The 21,009-nt window shown below is 38.8% G+C and overlaps 1 protein-coding gene across 1 annotated transcript; it reads right to left on the reverse strand.

Moving 5' to 3' along the window:
- Positions 1-17,950: 17,950 nt before the first annotated feature.
- LOC110899647 (cytochrome P450 76C1) lies at positions 17,951-20,209 on the reverse strand. Its single transcript, XM_022146538.1, has 2 exons — positions 19,066-20,209; positions 17,951-18,746 (listed from the first exon to the last, which is right to left on the reverse strand). Exons 1-2 carry the CDS (start codon positions 20,044-20,046, stop codon positions 18,123-18,125), a joined length of 1,605 nt encoding a protein of 534 aa, XP_022002230.1. The 5' UTR covers positions 20,047-20,209; the 3' UTR covers positions 17,951-18,122.
- Between the last annotated feature and the right edge of the window lie 800 nt (positions 20,210-21,009).

Consider the following 21,009-nt stretch of genomic DNA (forward strand, 5'->3'; position numbering starts at 1 on the left):
CATTCCATCCACAAACAGATGGCCAGAGCGAACGAACCATACAAACATTGGAAGATATGCTTCGCGCATGCGTCATGGATCTAGGCGGCAACTGGGATACTCACCTACCCTTAGTTGAGTTTCCTACAATAACACTTATCATACAAGCATAAAGGTCGCGCCGTTCGAAGCTCTGTATGGCCGCAAGTGCCGATCGCCCCTATGTTGGGCAGACGCTGGTGACAAACGTATGGTTAGTCCTGAACTAGTACAAGAAACAACCAACAAGATTTCGCAGATCCGAGAGCGCATTAAGGCGGCTCGAGATCGACAGAAGAGCTACGCTGATCAAAGACGAAAACCCTTAGAATTCGAGGTGGGAGACAAAGTGTTGTTAAAGGTCTCACCTTGGAAGAGAGTAGCCAGATTCGGAAAACGTGGGAAGCTGAATCCACAATACATCGGACCATTCAGAATCTTAGAGAGAATTGGTACCGTGGCGTACAAGTTGGAGTTACCGGAAGACCTTAATGGAGTACATGATACGTTTCATGTGTCCAACCTCAAGAAGAGTCTAACACAAAAGAACGTGATCATCCCCGCGGATGAAGTGCATATTAATGACGCCCTCCGATTTACCGAACAACCCGTTGAGGTTACCGACTGGAAAGTCAACAAGACCAGGAGGAGCAGTGTGAAACTTGTCAAAGTACGTTGGAACTCTAAGCATGGGCCCGAATACACGTGGGAACGCGAAGACCAGTTCAATGAAAAGTATCCCCACTTATTCAAGAAGACTCCTGTGAGAGTTAGTTCAGTCTGAATTTCGGGACGAAATTCTTTTAATGGGGGGAGACTGTGACAACTGGCACAAAACCGGTAACTTCCGTACACTTTAATTATTATTTAATGACTGCAATTATGTGCTTAAATGTCAACATTGATTGATTAGATGCTAAGCAAGTGAATTCATGCACGTTGTATACTACAAAATATTGCTTCATGCAATCGAGAGCGCTGCGTCAGAAATATTAGTAAACTCACTGGTAAGACACACTGTGTCAACGGAACTGCAAAAAGCAGTAAGACATTAGAATTGAGGCCTAGGTGTAGGTCCTACGACAAAGGTACATTAAAACCCAAGAGTACATATAAGGGTTTAATTTATGGTCGTTACGAAAGCTAAAACACGCACTAAAAGGCACCCGAAACACACTTTAAGTGCAGAACTTTATTAAATTCAGCACAATTCAGCTTTTAACAACATAAATATTGTGCTGAGATGTCGTTTTATCATCCAGAATATTTCCCTAAGTGACGGGAATTCTTTGTGTCACTAAAATAACACTAACGACACTTTAAATGCTTATTAAGCACTTTAACGAATCAGTATCTAACCGAACAACCGAACAATTTGATTCGATACCGATTTCAAGCTTTAAATCACTTTCTGGAAGGTTATACGCAAACTGGTGCTTAAACGCAATCAGTTTAACGCGACGTACACTCCAGAACTGTGACGTAAGCCAAATATAACCTAAATATCCCTTACATAACTTAGAAATAAGTTTCGAAGGATTCGGTATGGCGAAAACATGTTTATTTGAACTAAAGAACTAATTACGACAAAACTGCGAAACGAACGTTGGTGGCCGCCCGGATAATATTTAATCCCACAAATATTCTGTTATGATTAAAATTTTATTTTAATCAGGTTCGTGTTGAAAAATAAATTAAAACGCTTAAAAACGTTATTTTTCAAGTTTAAGCGCGTACCGTGTGTTCCTACGCGACACAGTGCTTACACTGCAAAATGCAGACAACACAGCAAACCCAGGAATATGCCAGGAATATGCCAGGAATATGCCAGGAATATGCCAGGAATATACCAGGAATATGCCATGAATATACCAAGAATATACCAAGAATATACCAGGAATATGCCAGGAATATGCCAGGAATATGCCAGGAATATGCTAGGTATATGCTATATGGAAGGTCTATAAATACCACCATTCCATCACTCCATCTTCACTTCCCTCTCTCCCTCCCTTGTTCTCGGCCCAACCAAGCATCACCGCCACCCTCATTTTCCAACATCATCCATCCATTCCAAGGTGATATTGAGGGGTAAGAAGGCCACTAACGAAGCTCGGTGCAAGCGGATTTTGAAGGACCTTCTTCATTTGCTTTTATCCACCTCTTTTGTCCTCTTGAACTCCCCTAGCCTTGTGCTAGTAGTAAGTGCTTCTAAACATCTTCTTGTTCTTGTTTATGATGGTTAATAGATGATTTAATGGCTAAAAATCATAAACACTAAAGATCACCAACTAAAAGTCTTGTAAAATGATGAACTTAATGGATAAAAGGAAAGTAATGGTGTAAAACTTGTTAAACTTGTTTTGTGATGATTATTTTGTGTTGTTTAATACTAGTAGTAGTTCGGATCGTCATCTAATCCGGCTAGGTTATGTTCATAGAATATGAACTAGTGTATGTCAAAGTATGAAAAGGACTAGATGATGAACACTACTACACAATAACATGAACTTTGAAAATAATTTGGAGTATTGTAAAACAGTTGATAAAAAGAGAATGACTCACATTGCAGATTTAATGAGCAGAGTATAAGCCTACTGCTTAGCTTTGATTAACCTAATTTTAACAACAATGCACACACAAACGGGTTAGTAACTAATACAGCAGTTACGTCAATTCACGAGATTAAACCCTCACAACGATTAGTACGGTGCAATACTTAACAATTCAATGGATTCGCAACGAATAATAGAGCATAGTCCGAATTCGAACAGCACTCAAATATTCAAGTCGAAATCACGACGAATCAACAAAGTATCAACTCAATTTGAGCAGCACTCAAACAATCGTTGGATAGTTATAATCGATCGGACGTTGAATCGTAATAGCGATCGAGTTATTACCCTGATTGCGGCAGCACTTCGTGAATTAGTGTGTGGTGTGGACTGTTGTTGCTATAACTCGACGTACACAGGGAATTTCTACGTCGTTTCAAAGACAGAAAGCAAGTGCCAATGTCTGCTATTTATACACGAAATTTGGCAGGCTTACGGACCGTAAGCCATATCCCTTACGGTCCGTAAGGGATGCAGTCTATTTATAGGCTACCTAGGTTCGGGACTAGCTTTGCTGAGTTGACATTTTTCTCAAACGAATTTTAGACAGCAAGAATTGTTGATAATCGTCACTAGGGTTTAACCCCCCCTGAGTTTTAGGGGCCCTGATCCTGATTCCGATTGTTCTGGAAATTTTAGGGTTTATGCAGAATCACTTGGGTGTCTCAATTAGGGTTTCCTTAATAGACAATTATTATCCTAAGTATTAATTTAGTGAGAGTTGTTACATCCTCCCCACCTTAAGAAAAATCTCGTCCTCGAGATTTACTGGAATAGATAAGGATATTCCGGTGTATTCCGGTCCTCTCTTTGAATTCCATTTGACATTGACTAGCACTAGTCGCTTGTGTTTGAGAAACTTGACTTTCTTGTCTTTTATTTGCAGTGGTTTCTCTACGAATTTTAACTTTTCATTTACCTCTACATCTTGAAGAGGTATTACCAGGGATTCGTCTGATAAACATTTCTTGAGATTGGATACATGAAATACATCATGTACTCCAGCTAGTTCTTCTGGTAGTTGTAAGCGATAAGCAACTGGTCCTATTCGTTGTATTACTGAAAATGGTCCTACATACCTTGGACCCAGTTTCCCTTTCTTACCAAATCGTACTACTCCTTTCCAAGGAGAAACTTTCAATAGTACTTTGTCTCCGACTTGAAATTCTAATGGTTTGCGACGATTGTCTGCATAGCTTTTCTGACGATCTCGAGCCGTTTTCAGTCTTTCCTTGATCTGAGTTATCTTGTCAGTAGTTTCTTGTACGATTTCTGGACCTGATAATTGATTTTCTCCTATCTCTGCCCAACAAACTGGGGTTCTGCACTTGCGTCCATATAGTGCTTCGAATGGAGCAGTTTCAATACTTGAATGATAACTATTGTTATAGGAGAATTCAATTAAAGGTAGGTGGTTATCCCAATTTCCACCAAAATCTATTACACATGCTCGGAGCATGTCTTCCAAAGTTTGTATCATCCTTTCACTTTGTCCGTCGGTTTGTGGATGATATGCAGTACTCAGATTTAGTCGGGTTCCCATTGCTTTCTGAAAACTAGTCCAGAAATGAGAAGTAAAACGACTATCCCTGTCCGATACAATGGAGAGTGGAACTCCATGTAAAGATACTACTTCATCTACGTACAACTTGGCTAACCTTTCCATGCTAAAGGTTTCTTTCATTGGTAGAAAATGAGCTGATTTGGTTAATCGATCCACAATTACCCAAATCGCATCATTAGCTTTTCTGGTTCTGGGTAACTTAGTAACAAAATCCATTGTTATGAGTTCCCATTTCCATACGGGCATTTCTAGCTGTTGTAAATCCTGAAGGTTTCTGGTGTTCGGCCTTAACTTGTGAACAAGTAAGACATTTAGATACATATTCAGCTATATCCGTTTTCATTCCTATCCACCAGAAATTGTTTCTTAAATCTTCGTACATCTTATTGTTTCCTGGATGTACAGTATACCTAGATTTATGAGATTCTTCTAAAATCTTATTTCTTAATTCTCCCTGCTTAGGTACCCAAATTCGTTTCTTGTGGAATTTCCAAATTTCATCATTTCCTTGTTCTAGTTCTTTAATGTAACCTTTCATTCCTTCAGCTTCGTCCTTGATTGTTGTTTCCTGAATTTCCTTCAATTGCTCCATTAAATCTATTTGTAGATTTAATCTAAGAGCACGGACTCACTTTTGCTTCTCATGATACTTACGACTTAAGGCATCTGCGACTACGTTCGCCTTTCCTTCGTGATATTGAATATCACAGTCGTAATCACTCAGGATTTCCATCCATCTTCTTTGTCTCATATTTAACTCTTTTTGCCCAAATATGTACCTTAAGCTTTTGTGATCTGTATAAACAGTAAACTTACTTCCATACAGATAATGTCTCCAAATTTTAAGGGCAAAAATTATGGATCCTAATTCTAAGTCATGAGTCGTATAATTCTCTTCGTGCTTTTTCAATTGCCTAGAGGCATACGCAATTACCTTCTTGCGTTGCATTAACACACATCCAAATCCTAACTTTGAGGCATCACAATATACTTCGAAATCTTCTATTCCTTCGGGTAAGGCTAAAATTGGAGCATTCGTCAGTCGGTGTTTTAAAATCTTAAAAGCTTCTTCTTGTCTAGATCCCCATTCAAACTTAACGACTTTACAGGTTAACTTAGTCAAGGGTACAGCTATCTTAGAGAAATCTTTAATAAATCTTCTGTAGTATCCAGCTAAGCCTAGAAAACTTCTAATTTCCATTGCGGTTTGTGGGACCTTCCATTTGGTGATTGCTTCTATTTTAGAAGGATCTACATGAATTCCTTCGTGATTTACTACATGACCTAAGAATTGCACTTCTTGTAGCCAAAATTCACACTTTGAGAATTTAGCATAAAGCTTTTCTTTTCTTAACAAAGTTAAGAGTACATGTAGGTGCTCACAATGTTCCTTTTGACTTTTGGAGTAAATAAGTATATCGTCTATGAAAACGATCACAAATTTATCCAAGTATGGTTTACAGATCCTATTCATCATGTCCATGAATGCTGCGGGTGCATTCGTTAATCCAAAGGGCATGACTGTAAACTCATAATGACCATACCTAGTTCTGAAAGCAGTTTTAGGTATGTCTTCTTCTTGTACTTTCAATTGATGATATCCAGATCATAAGTCTATTTTAGAAAAATACCTAGCTCCTTGAAGCTGATCAAAAAGATTGTCAATCCTAGGTAATGGGTATCGATTCTTAATTGTAACTTTATTCAGCTCCCTATAATCAATACACATTCTCATCGATCCATCTTTCTTTTTCACCAACAACACTGGTGCTCCCTAAGGGGATGAACTAGGTTGTATAAACCCTTTGCTTAGTAATTCATCTAACTGCTTTTTCAGTTCTAGCATTTCGGTGGGTGCTAATCGATAAGGTGCTTTAGCTATTGGTGTAGTTCCTGGAATTAGATGAATTCTAAACTCTACTTCCCTATCGGGTGGTAACCCAGGTAATTCTTCTGGAAAGACGTCTGGGTATTCTGAAACTATAGGGATGTCCTGAAGTTCCTTACTTTTAGCGTTAATGATTACAGAAATCATATACACCATTTCTTGTTTTCTCGAATAACTAGCCAATTTCATCACTGAGATGAATTTCAGTGGCTTTCCAGGTTTATCTCCTGTAATTAAAATTACTTCTCCTGTGGGGGTACGAATTTCTACGGAATTCTCATCACAAAGGATTCGAGCATGGTTGGCTACTAACCAATCCATTCCTAATACCACATCGAATCCGGCTAATTTCATAGGTAACAAATTTGCGGAAAACTTATGGCCTAATAGTTCTATTTCTCCTTCTTGCAAAACTTTATCTATGTTAACAGAATTCCCTTCTGCGGTACTGTAAAGATCTGCCTAAGGGTGGTTAATGGTAAATTAAGAGCTTGGCAGAATGAAGTATTGATAAAACTTTGGTTTGCACCAGAGTCAAATAATACTTTTGCATAAACGTCATGAGCTAAAAACGTACCAGCTATGACATCAGGAATTAGTTCGGCTTCCTGAGTGGTCAATTGAAATGCTCGGGCATTCTTCTTTGTTGTTCCATCAGCTGGTTTACCTTTATTGTCTGTGGTTTTAATCAATTTAGGACATTCTGTTTTGTAATGTCCTATTTCTCCGCAGTTATAGCAGACTATGGTTTTCTTTTTGCAATTTTCTTCATGATGTCCTGTCATTTTGCAGAAGTTGCAGATTATATTACATCTTCCAAAATGATTCTTTCTGCAATTTTTGCAAAAAGGCGGGTTTGCAGATTGTCTCATTCCTCTCTTCTTGAATTTATTATTACTACCCACACGAAATCCTTGGGTAATCTTTTGAGCCAATTCCTTCTTTCGATCTTCTTCTCTTATGCATACCAGTTCATCAGTTAGGGTATTAGCTAATTCCACAGCATCGTCAATAGTACAAGGTCTCGCAGCTTTGACGATGTTACGGATTTCACTAATTAATCCCCAAATATAACGGGAAATGAGTACCGGTTCTGGCGAAGCCAGGGTAGGTACCACTTTCGCATATTCGAAGAATGTCGAAGTATATCCCCGACAATCTACGCCTATCATACGATGACTCAGGAACTTGTTGGCCATTTGTTCCTTTTCGTATTCGGTACAGAATTTTCTTTCTACAAGACTCTTAAATTCTTCCTAGTTCATTGCATAGGCCACCCTTCTTCCTTTTGCTTGCAATACAGTGTTCCACCACTCTAACGCCCCTTCTTTGAACAAATTCGACGCATACATAACTTGATCTTCTTCGGCACATTTACTTATTGCAATTACTGCTTCAGTTTTCTCTAACCAACGCAGTACTACGGTTGCTCCTTCGTTACCTGCAAATTCAGCAGGTTTGCAAGCAAGAAATTCCTTGTAAGTGCAACCAGGCGTTGCAGCTTTCATTTTCTTAGGAGGTGGAGCCTGTCGTGGATTATTATTGTCATGATTGCCGCCTCCATTTACACTATGACTAAAATTATCTTCCTGGGTACGTTTACTAGGAATGATTTGTTGCGGTTCAACAGGTTTCTGAGCAGCAGCCATGATTGCAGGAATAGCCTTAGCTATCCCTTGAGTGATGATATTTTCAATATCTTGTCTAGTCATGTATTGGTTTTCCAGATTTTGCTCAGATTGATTCTCTTCGTTAACTGGTTCATTACTAGCGTTTTCCATCTGATAATTAGTATAAGTGTAATTTATTAGTGTCAAATAATTACTAGTTAGATATAACAAAGCAATTACACATAAACACATAAAACCTTACAACACATATCTATAACCAAAATTGTCGATGTCTCGACTTCTATTTTGTTTTATAGATTATATAGGCATCCATACACACTGTTTATCTCACAATGTTTTATTTCCCATTTTACAGAGTTAGATTTAACTATTACTATTACTATTATGATACAGACACACTTCCCATCCTACTATCCTTTAGTCAACTGGCAGTTTTAGTAGCGGCGCTCCCTCTCGTCGTACTTCTAGGAGATTTGTTCCCCCATTTCCCGGATCCTATTCCCTGTACCTATCAGTTCTTCACCAAACTGACGAAGTTCGGCCAAGTTTTCATAGCTCATTGGCGGATTGGGGATAGGTTCTGGATCAAATTGAGGAAGTAAAGTATAAGGACTATTGATCATATTTTGGAATTGCCAGTCATTTATCCACCACTCTTCCATTTGGCCTAAAGGTCGTGTGTGGATTAGTGGGTCTAGAATAGCTGGTTCTAGGTTTATTGGAAATTGGGCTGTCGCAGGGTAAGAGTAGAGATTATTGTTGATAGGTTCTATGATATCACAATTTGACAGTAGACGGTCTATTTCATCTTGGAATGTGATCTCCTCAGGTTGTCTAGAGCTTTCTCTGATCTTTATTCCCTTTTGCTTAATATCTTCCCTTAATTCTATTTCTGCTTGTTTGGAACTCTCTCCGGTTTCTATTTCTTTTCCTTTGCTCACAGGATTTTCTATTTTAGGAAGTCTCCCAGTGGCTGGCTTCCTCCTGCGCACTTTCCTCCATCCTACATATCTTCTTCTCTTTTTAGGTTTTGCTTTTTCCAGCGGTGGAGCTTGGAATTCCAGAGGTTCCTCTATGTTAGCAATATAACCAGTAAAGTCGTGGGAGACTTTAATTGGTACTGGGTAGAGGTTGAGATTCTGAAATGCTTCCGATATCTCATTCATGCTGTGTAGCATATATGCAAAATGCACAAAAATGCTAAGTTAAAACTTTGGAACAAAGTTTAACAAATATACATTGAAGTTTTATTGCACACTACTTTGTACAAAAGATAACAGGAAAGAGAACACACTCGGTTTTATTTATTTACTATATGGTAGTTTTCTTCTAGACCAGGCTTATTGATAGTTTAGAGGTTTGCATTTTCCGCTACGGTAGCTAGCATATACAGATTTGCCCATTTTTCATCTAATTGGTCTTCCCAAGGTGGATTATTGCCTAATTCCTGAATTTCTGGATTAAACCTCACTTTCTTGACTTGGGGTTTCTGGCTTTTCCTAATGATCGAATTTCTTTTCTCTGGGGTGAGAGGATTCTCATATTGTGCTTTTCGAACAAAAATCCCTTCTTTCGGATCTACTGGGTATTTGGAGGAAGAGGTTCCTTTTTCTGTGGGTGCAGTATCTAACTTGTGGTAAATAGCAGAAAGCTTTTGTTTACCCATACTGTAACTCAACAATTAATCAATTAATAAAACATATATTCACAGAATGACAATTAGAATTAATCAGTAGGCTAAAATCAATAGTAAGCTTAAATCAGTGGCTCTGATACCACCTTTTCCTGTCACGGCCCTTTGCCCCGGTTTAACCCGGTCCAGAGCCGCGAGGCAGGAAATCCTGTGGTATCTGTTTAAATGACAGCGGAAGCTTTCTTAAACAGGATCTTTTTAATATTAAAACTGCTCGTTTTATATAATATAGGAATAAATCCCATAATTTACAATAAGGTGATTTCACAGGGAAATCTTTTATTTCTCAAAACATGTTTCTTTATTTATTTACATTGAGCCACTTTTCTAAGCTTGTAGTGCTCCACGGCACTTTTCTTTGCTCATAACAGATCACCTGAAACATGTTTGAAAAAGGTTTGCCAGCAGGGAAATACTGACTGAATCATTCAGTTTACTAAAACGACTCGTTTGTTATAATTTACAGTATTAAGAGAGATTACAATGTTTCTGATATCAAACCAACTACCCACAGTATTTGTCACTCAACTCATTTCGGTGACTGTGGTCATATCACCATTGGCTGCCCCAATGAATGACGAATATCACTTAATTTTAGGTTCGCCCACCTAAAGTGATAACAACAGTAGTAATGTGCACAATACCCCACATACCAGCTGTAATTTGGTGATTACATAAACTTAATCACTATAATTATAACTTTGAAAATAATTTGGAGTATTGTAAAACAATTGATAAAAAGAGAATGACTCACATTGCAGATTTAACGAGCAGCGTATAAGCCTACTGATTAGCTTTGATTAACCTAATTTTAACAACAATGCACACACAAACGGGTTAGTAACTAATACAGCAGTTACGTCAATTCAGGAGATTAAACCCTCACAACGATTAGTACGGTGCAATACTTAACAATTCAACGGATTCGCAACGAATAACAGAGCATAGTCCAAATTCGAACAACACTCAAATATTCAAGTCGAAATCACGACGAATCAACAAAGTATCAGCTCAATTTGAGCAGCACTCAAACAATCATTGGACTTGGTGAATTAGTGTGTGGTGTGGACTGTTGTTGCTATAACTCGACGTACACAGGGAATTTCTACGTCGTTTCAAAGACAGAAAGCAAGTGCCAATGTCTGCTATTTATACACGAAATTTGGCAGGCTTACGGACCGTAAGCCATATCCCTTACGGTCCGTAAGGGATGCAGTCTATTTATAGGCTGCCTAGGTTCGGGACTAGCTTTGCTGAGTTGACATTTTTCTCAAACGAATTTTAGACAGCAAGAATTGTTGATAATCGTCACTAGGGTTTAACCCCCCCCTGAGTTTTAGGGGCCCTGATTATGATTCCGATTGTTCTAGAAATTTTAGGGTTTATGCAGAATCACTTGGGTGTCTCAATTAGGGTTTCCTTAATAGACAATTATTATCCTAAGTATTAATTTTAGTGAGAGTTGTTACACAAACCCCCATCAATAGAGCATCATCCGCGTAAAATAAATGGGAGATTTTCGGACCATTATTAGGAGTTTGTATTCCCTTGAATAATCCTCCATCCCCAGCTTTACAAAAAATGTTGGATATAGCTTCCATAACCAAAAGGAACAGAAACGGAGACAGTGGATCTCCTTACCTAACACCTTTGGAACAACTAAATTGAAAACTAGGGGACCCATTCACAAGAACCGAGGATCTAGCCGAAACTAGAACCCCTTCAACCCATTTACACCAAAGCCCAGGAAAACCCATTTGACCCATGATGTCTAAAAGGAACTTCCAATTAACGTTATCATAAGCCTTTTTGAAATCAATTTTTAAACGGAAAACCTTTTTATTCTCTTTTTTAATCCAAGCTATTAGTTCATTTAACATTAAAGGGCTATCGAGAATATACCTTCCTTTAAGAAAAGCCATCTGATTTTCCGAAATGATGCCCCCATTCACCTTCTTTAACCAATTTGCTAAAATCTTGGATATAGTTTTGCTGATCACCTTAATCAAATTTATCGGTCTGTAATCCTTTGGCCCCATTGGATCCTTGTTTTTCGAAATTAGAGTAATGAAGGACGAACTACATTCCTCCGCGATCGACCCTTTACTGTAGAAGGAAGTTAATAGGTCAGAATTTTTTTTTCAGATAAATGCCAATACCTTTTGATGAATTTGAAGTTGAACCCGTCTGGCCCTGGCGCTTTGTCCGCCCCGCACTCAAAAACCCCATCCTTAATCTCTTCATTTTTAAGGGAACAATCAGGGTAGCCGCATCCTCCTCCGACAACCGTATCATATTTTAACAAATAAGTTAGGTCTGACCTTGTCTTTTTCTTTGAAATCCTTTCTGTAGAAACCCATAACCTCCTTTTTGATCAGATAAGGTTTCGATGTGCACGCTCCATCTATCATCAGCCCAGGGATATTGTTATTTGCACGCCTATTATTGATATACCCATGAAAGAAAGCCGAATTTTCATCTCCTTCTAGGTCCCATCTTATCCTAGATCTTTGTTTGAGATCTTTAATTTTGTATCCTTCTAACTCCTTTAGATGGCATTCTAATTTGGTCCCTTCCTCCTCTTCAGACAACTCTCTACTTTCAAGCAATTCGTCCAGTTTTTCAAGATCATCTTTATAATTTTTTCCTTTTCCCTTTCCTTAGCTAAGACCTCCTTTTTCCATTTTTAATACCCTCCTTGATCGTCTTCAATTTCTGCATGAAAACCACATCTGCCTCCCCACCCCGATAAAATTTTGTAACGCCCTATTAACTATTTCATCAAAATCCCTTCTCTCCAACCAGGAGTTGAAAAATCTAAATGATTTGGGCCCAAAATATTTTTCTAAATAAGTCAGAACAATAGGACAGTGGTCCGAGTGAACCCTCGAAGAGCCCGAAGGCAAACCACCGGCCACTCGGAGAAAAAACCGTGGCATACCAAGACCCTGTCAATTTTACTTTGTTTGTTTCCATTATCATTAAGATATGTGAATTTCCTTCTTTTCATGTCATATTCTGTCATACCGTTTTCAAAAATAAAATTATTAAAGTTGGAAGCATATTTCCTATTGAAAAAAGAGTTCTTTCTATCGCCTAGAAAGCGAACCACATTGAAATCCCCCAAAACCTCCCACCACCCCGAATAACAACCCAACAACCCCCCAATTTCATCCCAATCAGCTTTTTATGAGTAACTTTTTGCGGCGCATACACGTTAATAATGTTGACCGCTTTGTTACTCCCCTTTAACCCCCAAAGTCAAAAAAATTGGTATTTTTGATAGGACATGATCCATCTCAAACCTGTCAGCTCCCCAAAATTTCTCGAATTCAATTCCTTAGATGTCACTGAATTGAATTTCCTAAAGAGCCAAAAAATCAATCCCATTATCTCTTTTCAACTCCCTGACCCACCCTGCTTTATCTTTACCCCCTCCCCTAGACCTCTGATGTTTAATGAAAGGAAATTCATTTTAACACTTTTTGAATCCCTTCCTCCCTAATTGCCTCTCTGATCAAATGCTCGTGGTTTTGGAGATTTGCTCCCACCACGCCCCCATTAAATAAGTTGCTTGTGTCTCTAAAATTATATTATCTTCATCCTCATTTGGTTGCGAGTTTAAGTCTTTAACTGAGTTATTTTTTTCCGCCTCTGTTGTCCCCCTCAGGATTTTTTTCGGTGGCATCCTGTTCTTCGCTAGTACTGCTATCGTCTATAATACCAATCGTTTCATTTAGGTCGAAAGGGTCACTTTGTCTAGTCCTTTTTCTGGGCCTTGGGAGCCCATTGTCCGCATCCACATTAGTTTTACCACATCTGGGTTTTCTCATTTTTTTTAGTCCACATCATGTCCCACCACTCCCTAAATTCACCGAAAAGGCACATTATAATTTGATGTCTCCGAGAAACCGAACCCTTCAAACAGATTATTACTGGTTACCCCCTCCATTTCCCCATTAAACCTATTAAAAATTGGTAACTTGCGCTACAAGAGGCCATCTATTTGAGTTGACATTGTCCTTCTCCTTATCTTCTTTAATAAATGACTTTTCCTTTATAAAACTATTAAGAACATTGGAAACTTGTGCCTCCTCTACTGTCCTTTCCAAATGCACACTTAAATCATCGGCATCCCTGCCTTTATTTAATTTTCCAAGCTTTCCACCTTCTTTATTACCTCCAGCATTCCCCACAACGTCCACCGGATTTCTTCCTCTAATGTCCGCCATATTTTCCGATGGTCTCTGCACATCGTCCGTCCGACATGTACCGCCGGCAGTTTTTTCCGGCCAACCCCCTCCTGACATCGCATTGTTATCTACAAAGGAGCCATCCAAATCAATATTTCCACTTTTATTCCCCACTTCCGAAACCGTAACATTTTCGTCAGAGTTGTTTCCCACTTCTGGCACCTCAACATGTTCGTCGGAGTTATTCCCCACTTCCGGCGTCGATACAGTTTCGTCGGAGTTACCGTCATCCCCACTTTTACACTCTTTCAAACTACAAGTGTTCTCCTCCGACTGAGTATTCCAACCACCGTCTTCCTCATCTAGGTCCCTTTGATCCTCCACCGAATCGGGGACCCAATCATCCCTCTCCTCTTCACCCAAACCCTAAACCGCTTACCTTCCTCGTTGATCATAACCTCTTCTTCAATCCTCTTTACAGAGTCCGTCATCACGCACACACAGTCCAATGTTAAAAGATTGTCTTCCGGTTGACGTTGCGAAGCGTGAATCACTTTACAAAAATCCTACTCATCGAATCGAACGTTTCCTTTCCTGATAGATGGAGAGGGACTCCGTGAATATTCAGCCACGCTAGTCTCTCAAAAGCCACCGATTGACCCCTCCAAATTTCCAAACTCTCGAACCACCCAAAACCCGGTGCGTTCAATTTAAATCTATCGACCTCTATAGACGTTTTGAATACTAGAAGAATACTCAAACCTCCAAGATACTTGATACCGATTCTCCAACATCTGCTTCCTTCAATAATACCTTCATCTTTCTAAGAGTCCATGATTCCTTTGCCTTACCGACGATCGCCACTCCATGAAGATCGGTGTAAGCTTTTGCAAACTTAGACACCACCACGTCCTTTAATCTAGAATTCGAATGAGACTTACCCAACAAAATACTTGCAACGACTTACCATATGTAACAAAAGAATTGTCTCTGCCGATGTTCTGAACTTTGAAAGGCTGATTTCTATCTTCATTGACTTCAAAACTCTGAGTATTCTTCTAGTATTCAAAACGTCTTTAGAGGTCGATAGATTTAAATTGAACGCACCGGGTTTTGGGTGGTTCGAGTTTGGAAATTTGGAAGGGTCAATCGGTGGGTTTTGAGAGACTAGCGTGTTCAAATCTAGCCTTCTTCTTCCCCTCAGCTTCTGGTTTGTTGCTTCCTTCCTCGTTCTCCAAAGAAAACCTAGCCACGTTGATGAGAAGTTTGTAGCTTCCCATCCATACATTCCTCATCTTCATCTCTAAATCCTTCACGCCTTTCACCACTTTGAAGCTCGCAAAACCAAACCGAAAACCTCGTTTGTCTCTTTTCCTAGCGATAGACACTCCCTTTACCACCCCGAAGTGTCCTAAAACTTCCGAAACATCCTTGGAGCTGCAACTCTCCGGCAGCCTTGCGATATAAAACTTTGTGATTCCGGAGGGTACCGGACCCGAACTCCGGCCGTCCATGTCACTAGTCTTCTTCTCCGCTTACCTTCTGCTCCGCCGGTCTTCTATCAATTAAATGTCACCAGTCTTCTTCTCCGCTTACCTTCTGCTCCTGCCGTCCTGTTTCTTAAATGGTTTATTATGACATTTATTCCTGTGCTGTCTCCATTTACTTGTGTATTCTTTTCGGCCTTAAAGACGTTTTGAATACTAGAAGAATACTCTTGCCACTAAATGCATTAAGGCCGGTCGGGGTGCTACGTGGTGGGACGGTGACCACGCATGGAACCCCGTGGAACACCGCCGCCACCCAACTTCATAACGCGTTAACTTGAAAATGCGTTTAGCCACAACGCGTGAAGATTTATGAAAGTTACCGATGATGAAGACTGAGTTGATGAAGATTAATTAATTTTGAGCTAGTGATGGACACCCCTAGTAAAGTCCATCACTAGTGATGGAATCAAGCTCGATGACGTGGCGGAACTTGATTGGATGTTGTGAGTGATGGAACTCCATCACTAGTGGAGCTCCCCTACCCCTAAGGGAGACATTTGATATCAAAAATAAACATCAAGGAAATGCAGGTGGACGTGAGTTCGTGGAATCGTGGAGGAGATGATGCTGATGACCAATTATTCATGCATGCAAACATTTGGGCTTCTTAGGAGAATTACAATCAGGGGCGGACCTTATGTTGTCCGAGTCGTAGCACGGGCTACGGCTCAACTTTTTATCAGTAGTGTAAAATTTTATTTTTTGTTTGGTTTTTATACCAAGGATACCCCTGAACAACTACGAGGACACCCCTAAAAAAGAGTCTGTAAACCCAACTCAATTGAAAATAATAAGCCCAAATCCCAATTGCCCAATATGTTAGCCCAAATCATTTAAAGATTGTAAATAATAAGGCCAATTGGCCAATATGTTAGCCCAAAATAATAAAAGATTGTAAATAATTGCTCAATTGCCTTGAAGTTTTAATGCACGACACGACACAACTACGAGGATACCAATCAATTGAAAATAATAAGCCCAAATCCCAATTGCCCATTTCGTCACACTATAAGCGATGGTGATAAATTTGCAAATTGAATGGAATAAGTGATCTTGCGCGTGTTATGGTTGAAATGGGAACACATAGTTCTTTTCATTCAGTTTATCGGGTGAAGCTAGCTTTGCTTTTACCGGTTGCAACCGCAACCGTTGAAAGGTGTTTTTCGAAATTGAAGCTTGTCAAGACGGATTTACGCAATCGAATGGGCCCAAAATTTTTGAACAATGCTATGGTTTGTGTGGTCGAAAAGGATTTTTACGTGAAGTAAAAGACGACGATGTGATGGAACGATTTCAAGTTATGAAAAAAAAGAAGAAGACAAATCTATTAGGTATTAGTTTTACTATATTTATTTATTATCTTTTTTTTTAATATTGTACGATTGCACGGTGAAAAAAAAAATTCTTTTAGGATACCCCTGAGTTAATGTTCTAGTTCCGCCACTGATTAGAATCGTGGAGGAGATAGATGGGGATGACCAATTATTCTCCATCACTAGGAGAATTGCAACTAATTAATCTTCCAAACATTTGGGCTTCTTAGGAAGTCTTGGGGCCTTTGTGACTGCAATTGAGCCATATGTGAGATTCCTTCCAGAGCTTGGCTTCGGCCCGGCCGGTAAAACAAGAAACAGGACAAAAGATTTAAGAACCCATTATCCATATGATCGTTAAGTGATTTGAGGCATTTTTAATATATATTTCAAAATCAGAAAGCTTTGTAGATTGATTGGCATTTTCAAAATCAGTAAAACAAAAGAAAAAGGGAGATTCAATTTGATGTTTTCAAATAGTACGACCCAAAACTCAGAGCTAGATCTAATTAGGAAATTGTGATAAAAATAGAGGTTTATAACAAAAAAAAAAATGGAGTTTGATAAATTACTGATTTTTATATATTAAAAGTATAAATAGATTTAGATGCTACAGTAGTCACAAAATATGGGTTGAAGCTTGAATCCAGAACAGCCCGTAAATTTTGATGTTCGGGGTTTTGTTTAAACCACAATATAGGTTGTTCGGTATAAAGTCATATTTTTTTTTTTCAGATTTGCTACACCACATAGAGTAGTAATATGGAAGTTGTAATAGGAGTCAAATTCAGAACAATTGGTACTAATTAACCAATATGGGTCGTTTTAGAAATATGTTATATATGCTGGTCGTATGACACAAGATTATTTGAGTCCTTTTAGAAATATGTTATTTGGATCAAATCAAATGACACAAGATTATACAGTCGTATTACTCTTTTGAGATAGTGTAGAAAACAAGTGCTTAAGTACTTGGCACGTATAAAAAAGACGATCGCATTAACGACTAGTGTAAAACTTACTAGTTTTCTATAATAGATTCTTAAAAATGAGAAAATATAAAGGTATATAGTGTGTTAGAGATTCGATCCAAGCGATCCAAGGATCATAAGAACCATGAAAACTCCTTGGAGATGTGAGTTTTATGAATGTCAAATCCAGCCGGATACATTCTTGTGTTGGATGAAAATCCATTTACACTTTACAAGATAGGGTTTTAAGTTTATAACCATGGTCTATATTATAAACTACCCAGCCTTTTTGCAATGTATTTTCAGGGAATAAATAATTAGAACCTACTAGAAATAAATAGATTGTACAAAATTCTATGTTTCATCGTATGCAATTGACTAAAATAATTTTCTTTGGTTGTAAAGTGTGATATATATATATATATCAGTCATCACGTTAAGTCGGGTGAAAGTGGGGTGTGACATCGAAATGGTAAATATGTCGTCTTTGTTAAGAATGTGCTTACGCGATAAGTATAATAGATTTACACTAGGCGTTATAATAAAACACTATTAAAAGTCTGTTACAAACAGTGGGAAGAACATCTGAGGACAAAAACTAACAGTTCAGAGTGGTGGAAGAATCTCCACTTACCAAGTACAAAGGAAAGAAACATGAATATCTTATTTAGCAAACAACTTATTTTCTAACACGAGTAGAGGCTTGCATCAGATAACCTTTTAGATGGTACAATTATTAGTGGCTTCCGTTTCTTTGTGACAAATCCAAACTCATCAGAAAGCTCGAATTCTTCATCTTTATGTAACCTCCAATCGAAAGAGTGCAAGAGGGACGCTAATATATACACCGTCATCTTCTCCCCAAGGGTGATTCCTGGGCATATTCTTCTCCCTGATCCAAATGGTATAAATTTTACATTTTTTCCATTGTAGTCCCAGTTATTGTTCAAAAACCTCTCAGGCTTGAACTCCGAAGGATTGGTCCAGTTCTTGGGATCTCGGTGAATGGCCCAAACATTCACATAGACGATACAACCCTTTGGAATGTTATATCCCGCTACCACGCAAGATTTATCTGGGCTTCGTTGGATTAGAAGAGGAAGTGGAGGGTGTAGCCTGAATGTCTCCTTGATCACTGCATCCAAATATGTCAACTTGGACAGATGATATTCTTCCACAATATTATTCATACCAATTACTTCTGTTAATTCATCCTGAACCTTTTTCATTACACTTGGATTGTGCAAAATCTCTGCCATCACCCATTCAACCATTGTTGATGTGGTGTCTGTTGCTGCAACTACTATGTCCTGATTCATAACTTGGTCTTTAGTATAATTTGGTCCAATAGTAAATAGAAAGAATAAAGACAAGTGTAGAAATTAATTTGTTTTGTTCTAGGTGGTTTAGAAAATGAATAAGTGTTTTGTAGGGGTTTTTTTTTTTTTTTTTTTTTTTTTTTTTTTTTTACACCACTTCCTCTAAAAGCGATATATGAAAAAAAAATTTAGAGAGTCCGCTTCCCTGGGTAGCGGATTGCCTAGAAACCAAAACAACCTTGAAAAATTTATACATTTTCTAAACCACATAAATAAAACATAATTGTGTAGAAATGCATATATATATTACCATTAGCAAGGCCTTGATTAGAGTGATGTCAAGTAACATTGGAGCATCTTTCTGGTCTTTAAGCTCTAGTAAGATCTGCAGAATATCTTTCCTTCCGTCTTCCCTAACTTTTCCCTCGATTTTGCCCGAATTCTCTTTGATTCTACCTTCAATAATATTGTCAAAGATACTATCAACAAATTCCAATTGCCTCTGCATATCTCTCAGTCTCCCTTGTAGATCAAACCTTGATAACATGGGGATAAAATCAGAGATGTTAGGAGCTCCTACTAACTCAATAATCTTAAACTCAACTTCTCTAAACCCGTCTCCTATATAGCTAGAATCCTTCCCTTCACCAGATTTGCTACAACCCCATAACATACTTGTCACAAAATTAACCACGGTATCGAAAGCAATTTTGTTAATATCTACTTTTGTCCCAATCTTGGTGTAAACTTCGTTTACCGTCTTTCTCACTTCTTGTTTTCTAAAACCCTGACTAGCTTTTAGATTCGGGTGGCTGAGCACTTGGCTGACTAAAAGCTTGCGCATGTGGCGCCAGTGTGCATTGTTGTTGGACCATGCGACATCAGACCCACCGTAAGTGATGGCCAAGGCTGTTTGTGGAGGGCAGCGGTTAGCAAACGTCTGGTCCATGTCACGAGTCACAACCTTTACTAGGTCCATAGAGTTCACTACAACATGAAGCTTAGTCCCAAGCCGCAAGCTGAAAATGGGACCGTATTTGTGAGCCATCACGGTGAATCTTTCGTGTATGTTGTTGCCGAGAAATGGGAGGTAACCTACAAATGGTAAGCCGTAAGGACCTGGCGGCAAAGGAGTTGTGCCCATCCATTTGTACCATAGAATTACTAGTGTTGGAACAGAAATGGTGAGAATGGTGCAAGCAAGCTGGTCTAGATTGGTTTGGGCATCCCACCACCATGACCAGAATGACATGATTGTTAGTGAGATACTATAGCCAACTTCAGATATCATTTTTGCTATAAATGATATGTGGGAACTCTGCTTATTATATAGCAGTGATGACTGATATTATTGGAGAGTTGATGCAAATACAATTACGTTTGCATTTAAGTTTAGGTAAATCCCCGATATGATTAATTTCTATAGGTCGTAATCATGGAAAAATAAATTTCTTTGAAAGTCACAATCACCACTTCCTTAGATAATACAGCTTGGCATAAATGTTATTTGTTATTCTTGTGAATTTTTTTGGGTGACCAGGGCACTCGCGAGATGGAGCAAAGGGGTTTGTGGGTTCAACCAGAGCACCGTCGTAACCATTTTGATTTAGCTAGATGGGTGGATTCACGGGTTCACAAATCCGTTCGTAGATGGAGTGAATGTCTGCGTTGGAGGGAAAGACAGTGTATGTGTTGGTATCATCGTCATCGGAAACCCAGGACCAATCGGAATGGATGGTATTGTGACCACACACACAATCGTTTACGAACAACCCACAACAATCACAGTTCTTCATGATGAATTGAACGAAAAAACAGATTTGCAAAAAGATAACTAACCGAATTGAACTTTGAATGATAACTAGAACTTGAATATGATAACTTGTAAACACGTTCGAATACAAACTAACTGACCGACAAACAAGGAGTTCCGCAGCCGGCTTTTATAGCGATGAATGGTCATGTCTTTCCAGTCACAACGTTTCATGAACAGGTGTGTTGTTCCAAGATAACCGCTCGGTAGTTACCTGTTGATGAGGACGTGACGATTCAAAAAGCTCCGGCCCAAACCCTTGTTTTAACCGCTACCTAATGGACTGAATTTAAACATTCTGTTCGACCCATACATGTGGCCTACGGCCCAGACATAATAAACATAAACAATACTATTGTTTGACCCATAATCAACTAGACTAAAATAAATAAACATAACCGGGCCGAGAGGCCCATTACTTGTACTCGGATGAACTTGGTT

This window comes from Helianthus annuus, chromosome 13, assembly GCF_002127325.2.
Source record: "Helianthus annuus cultivar XRQ/B chromosome 13, HanXRQr2.0-SUNRISE, whole genome shotgun sequence".
Lineage (NCBI taxonomy): Eukaryota > Viridiplantae > Streptophyta > Magnoliopsida > Asterales > Asteraceae > Helianthus > Helianthus annuus.